This window comes from Emiliania huxleyi, assembly GCF_000372725.1.
Source record: "Emiliania huxleyi CCMP1516 unplaced genomic scaffold EMIHUscaffold_59, whole genome shotgun sequence".
In the NCBI taxonomy this organism is placed as follows: domain Eukaryota; phylum Haptophyta; order Isochrysidales; family Noelaerhabdaceae; genus Emiliania; species Emiliania huxleyi.
This window is the reverse complement of record NW_005197576.1, coordinates 601,216-606,621: the sequence shown is the minus strand read 5'-3', so window position 1 is coordinate 606,621 and position 5,406 is coordinate 601,216. Positions and strand designations below refer to the sequence as shown.

At 63.3% G+C, this 5,406-nt stretch overlaps 1 protein-coding gene across 1 annotated transcript; it reads left to right on the top strand.

The window, feature by feature from the left end:
• Positions 1 to 770: 770 nt before the first annotated feature.
• Positions 771 to 3,113, top strand: EMIHUDRAFT_104459 (hypothetical protein; the record flags this gene model as incomplete). The annotated part of the gene is made up of 4 exons (XM_005764571.1): positions 771 to 995; positions 1,420 to 1,461; positions 1,936 to 1,999; positions 2,347 to 3,113. 4 exons carry the CDS (start codon positions 771 to 773, stop codon positions 3,111 to 3,113), a joined length of 1,098 nt encoding a protein of 365 aa, XP_005764628.1.
• Positions 3,114 to 5,406: the final 2,293 nt, after the last annotated feature.

The window sequence follows — 5,406 nt, the reverse complement described above, 5'->3', positions numbered from 1 at the left end:
CCGCCGCCACCCTCGCCACCGCCACCTTCTCGCCGCTCGCTCGCCCGCTCGCGCTCGACCTTCTACTTCCTCGTGATCCACCCGCCGCCACCCTCGCCTCACCCTCCCGCCACCTAGCCGCCCGCTCGCCGCTCGCTCGCCCGCTCGCGCTCGACCTCGCCCCACCCTCCCACCGCCTAGCCGCTCGCTCGCCGCTCGCTCGCACGCCCGCGCCAGACCTCCTACCTCCTCGTGATCCGCCCGCCGCCACCCTCGCCTCGCCCTCCCGCCGCCTAGCCGCTCGCTCGCCGTTCGCTCGCCCGCTCGCGCCAGATCTTCTACCTCCTCGTGATCCGCCCGCCGCCACCCTCGCCTCGCCCTCCCGCCGCCTAGCCGCTCGCTCGCCGTTCGCTCGCCCGCTCGCGCCAGACCTTCTACCTCCTCGTGATCCGCCCGCCCCCACCCTCGCCTCACCCTCCCGCCGCCTAGCCGCTCGCTCGCCGCTCGCTCGCACGCCCGCGCCAGACCTTCTACCTCCTCGTGATCCGCCCGCCGCCACCCTCGCCTCACCCTCCCGCCGCCAAGCCGCTCGCTCGCCGTCCGCTCGCCCGCTCGCGCCAGACCTTCTACCTCCTCGTGATCCGCCCGCCGCCACCCTCGCCTCGCCCTCCCGCCGCCTAGCCGCTCGCTCGCTCCTATCCGTGCCACCCTATCCGTGGTCCTGCCGCCACCGCGCCATCCTCGCTCCTTCCTGCCGCCGCCCTCTGCTCAGTCGTTTGACCCGCCGCCCAATGCTCCGCCGTTCGCTGCCGTGGTCTGCCGCCGTGCCGCCGCTCCTTACCGTGCCGCTCCTTCCGCGCCTCGCCGCCTTTGCCATTTATTCGCCGTCCCTCCTGCCGTGCGTTACCGCCGTGCCGCCGTACCGCCGCTCCTACAGTGCCGCGCCGCCTCCCACACGCACACACCTTACCTCCTGCTCGACCGAGTTTGTGATGAGAAGTGACCCGAGCCGCCGGGTGCCCCGCAGCGGCCTCGCTGGACCAGAAGAACCGGTCCGCGAGTGCTCCGCAGCAGCCTCGCTGAGCCAGAACGTCGGCTCGCGAGGTGGGGTGCTAGTATGAGCCCGATCCGTCGTAGAGTTCTTGCGCTTCGGCGGTTAGTGGTGCACTAACCTCCGAGAAACCCTTCGGGTCGCTCCTCATCGCAAACCCTGTCAGCAGAGTCTCCTACGGGAATGTACGTAAGAGCTACATACACTGAAAAAGTGTCCAAACTGGGGTGACGAAAAGAACACAACTCACAAGCTGCGCGCCAAAAGCAAAAACAAGGCCCGAAAATTTGCTCGTGTCTAGGAAAAAGAAAGCGCAGACGCTAATCCCAGATGCTCACCCATACACTATTACACATACCTGACCGCCGCTTCGCGCCCTCCGTGTGTAGGTGCGCAGCCGCAGGGGGGCGGCTGTGAGTGGGAGGGCGAAGGTGCCACCCCTCCCCCGCACCCTCGCCTGTGCCCCTGCACCCGCCTTGCCTGCCCTCGTGACGCTTTATCTCCCACCACGGGTTCATGCAACCTCTCGCGTCCGCGAACAGTCCGCGCGCAGGCGCGCTATGACTTCATTGCGTTTTACGACACTTGGCTCAGCTTCAGGCCCGCGACCGCCCGCGATCCCCTGCGATCTCCTAGGGGGTGCGTACCGCCGGTCGGGGGCACGATCCGCCAGCAGCACCGAGCAGCTTGGCAGTCAGCCATCCTGCAGCCTCCAGTTGCGCACCGCCCTGCGCGCCTGGCGGGGCGCGTGCTACTGGCAGCACGGAGCCTGGCTGTGAAGTGTGATCTGTCTGCACCTGCTGTGTACCGCCCTTCATTCTCCCGAGAGATACCAGACCCGGCCCCTCCCTCTCCCCAGGGCACGGGGCAGCAGCCTAACGCCCCCCCCCCCCCCCCCCCCTCAGGAGCCTGAGAGCGGCAAGATCTGCAAGACCCGTACTGGCCTGCAAGGCGTCTGTGGGATGGATGGTGTCCTCTTCACACCAGATCATCAGCACACAAACATCCTGCTGGCTCTCACCTCTCGGGAATAGCCAGCCCTGTCTGAGACGTGAGAGTCAGAGAGCCAAATCAAAGAAGAAATCGAGAAAGAATCTTTGAAGGGCGTGTCCCTTGTCAGGAGCAGGAGAGCCCCACCTGTGCCCCTGATCGTCCTTCCAAAATCCTGCAGGTGGGGACCCTGTCCTTCACTGGAGCAATTGGAGCACTTGTACGGGGTTTTCTTCTTTCCGCTCAGCTGCTGCTTATTTCCGCCTGGCTCTCGCCGGCAACGCTCTCAATGCAGCGACGCGTCCTCCTGCTATTCCCGGTGCTAGCCACGGTCGGCGCCTTCGCGCCGTCTCCGCACCGCTTGCGCGTTGCGCCAGCCCGTCCCGCCGTCTGCCGGTGTGCGCCAATCGTGGCGAGCGCGTCGGCCTCGGCTGAGGTGGCAGCGAGGACAGTGGTGGTGACCGACATGGACGAGACGCTGATATCGAAGAAGAGCACGGGGTATGTGATCTCCTTCCTCGTCAGGCTGCGCTCCATCCGCCTGCTCCTCGTGCCGCTCGTCGCCGCAGTGCTGATTCCCGTCTCCAAGCTGTCGCGCACCTTTGCGGTGCGTGTCATGTATTGGTTCGCCTTCCGCGGCGTGCGTGTGGAGCGCGCCAAGGCGATCGCCGCCGAGTTCCTCGCGCCGCGCTACGCCGCCGACCTGCAGGACCCGGTCGCCTCGGCCGTCCTCGCGGCGGACGACGCGATCGTCATCACCGCCTCGCCCGACTTCATGGCGCGCCCGTGGCTCGAGCGGTACCTGCGCGTGCCGCCGTCGCAGGTGTACGGCGCCGTGCTCGAGGAGCGCGCGGGCCGCTTCACCGGCAAGACCACCCAGATCCCCATCGGCGAGGAGAAGGCGACGCTGCTCGCCTCGGACCCGCTCGCCACCTCGGCGGGCGTCTCGACGGTGGGGTACGGCGACCACCCGACGGACGTGCCCTTCATGAAGGCGTGCGACCGCGCCGTCCTCGTCCACCCGATGGAGCCTATGCCGCCCGGCGTCGAGTACGAGCCGGCGCAGCCCTTCGACTCGGCCGCGCTAGGCTAGCGAGGCCGGCCAGATAGAGGAGCGGTGCCGGCGACCCGGCGTCTCTGGAGTCGCCAATGTTCCTCGAGATGTTCCTGCTGCATGTGCGTGTGCCTTTTGGCGTAGGGAAGGCGGTCGAGGGGAATTGTTGAGGGAGGGGAAAACCATACTCCATCGAGGCTGCACCGGTGCACGCGAGATAGACGAGGATATCGAAGACGAAACACGATATCGATAGCTCGACGTTTAAATCGTTATCGTCGTCTGAAGCTCTGAACACGCATTTCCATTATGACACGACCTCTCGACGCGCGCGGGGGCTACACCAGAATCCACCGGCGGCGTTGCGGCCGTTGCACCACAATCCACATGTGCGCCGCTCTCTCACTCGGTTCATTCACGGCCGTTATCCACCGCGTATTACAGACCTCTCCACGCCCGTTCTCCACGAAGGGCATCGAAGGGCACTCTCAAAACTCAGGCAGACAACCCGAGGCGGTAAACACTCAGGCTCACGGCCCGGTCGCGCGCACTCTGCGAAGCGCGGCCTGTCTCGCCTTCTTGATCGCCCTCTCGTCGAAGATGTAACACGGGAGGGGAGAGCGGCAGGCGCCGGCGCAGCCGCAGCTGCCAACGTAGTTGTCGTGATAACAGCCAATGCCGTCCGCGGCACACGGGCACGTGTCGGGTGACACCGGGGGCAGCCGCAACTAGAAAGGCGGCGAGACAATGAACATATGCATCGTTTGCGCGCCCCGCAGCTGCGCTCTCCTCATTTTGGCCCAAGATCACCAGATTCCTCCGGCGGATGATCTGGCCGACGAGGGCGCTCGTCGCGTGAGATCCACCTCGAGAACCTCGAGAACGCCTGAAAAGAATTAGAAAAAGTACAGCACAAAAGGAGGCGCCGATATCACAACTCTCTACACGCTACACCCCCGACGGCTCTAGCACAGGCAGAGCCACCAGCAACACCAGCAGCATCATTCTGCACACGCATCGCATTCTCGCCGGCGCAGCCTTTTCCCTTTGCGCGCTCGGATTGACCGCTGACCAACACGTCATGATGGATGACGGAAAGAAAGAAAGAAAACATACAAGCCAAGGGAGGGGTGGGAGAACGGCACGCCGCCACCACACAGGGATTTTAAGGAGAGGAGTGTGATGCGCTAGCCGTCGCCTACCCTAGGGAGTCTGCCTCTTCTTATCTCTCTTCGCAGTCTCTCGCCGATTCTCGCGTCAACCTTCGTGCCACCTCGCGGCCGTCCCACTCTCGTCGCTCTCTCCCTTGTCACTTCCTCCTCTGTCGCGTCGTTCTCTTCTGTCTCGTCCTGCGGCGCCGCCGCCTGCCGGTCCCTTGTTCTCGCGGCTTCTTGATGGATGACGGGGGGCCGCTAGAATTTGACGAGGATTTCTTCATGACGTGGCTGCTCGAAAAGCAAAGAAAAAGAAACGTAAACGTGCACGTCGTGGGTGGCCCTGCTCCTCCAGACTCGCTGCTACTCTGATGAAGTTCGACGCGCTCAGCCGCCGCTCATTGCAGAACGAGCCTAACGAGGCCACACTTGGAGCACTTGGAGTGCAGTCAGCAGCCTCACATCCAGGGCCGGGGAGCTCAGAAGCGCACCCAGCGGGCCGGATGATCGGGCCACAATTCTTTGGGCGCGAATTCCGGGCCGGCGTCATGGTCGAGGCCTTTCACGATGGGCTCCACCTTCATCTGTCGCACGCTGCGGAAACTGGTTACCTCAACATAATATTCGCGCCCAGAGAATCGTGCTTTGTTATCGTTGATCCGGCTGTGCCCGGGTGCTCGAGGTCCAAGTACCCCACCGCCCTGACGGCGGCGGTTGCGTATGCGCGAATGATCGGAGAGGCGGCGCAGCCCGAGGAGAGCGGCGGATTTTTTTTTTTTTTTTTGGGCACCTTTTTTTTTTTTTGGGGTATGCACCCGCGGAAAAAAAAATTTTTTTTTTTTAAAACAAAAAAAAAACTTTTCCCCGGGGGGGGAGGGGGGCCCACCAACCTTTTTTTTTTTATAAAAAGGGGGTATTCCCGGGGAGAGAAAAACAAAAAAACCCCTCTCTAGGGGGGGGGGTTTTACAAAGGGGTTTTTTTTTGGGGGGGTTTTTGGGGGGCTCGGTTTATTAATTTTTTGGGGGCCACTAAAAGAACCAATTTTTTTTTTGGAAGGGGGCCCCCCCCATTGGGGGGTGGGAAAAATCCCCCCAAAAGGGGGTAAGGGGGAAAAATTCCCCCTTCGGGGGGCCCTTTTGCCATTTCGGGGTGGGGCAAAATTTTGGGAAAAGGCCAA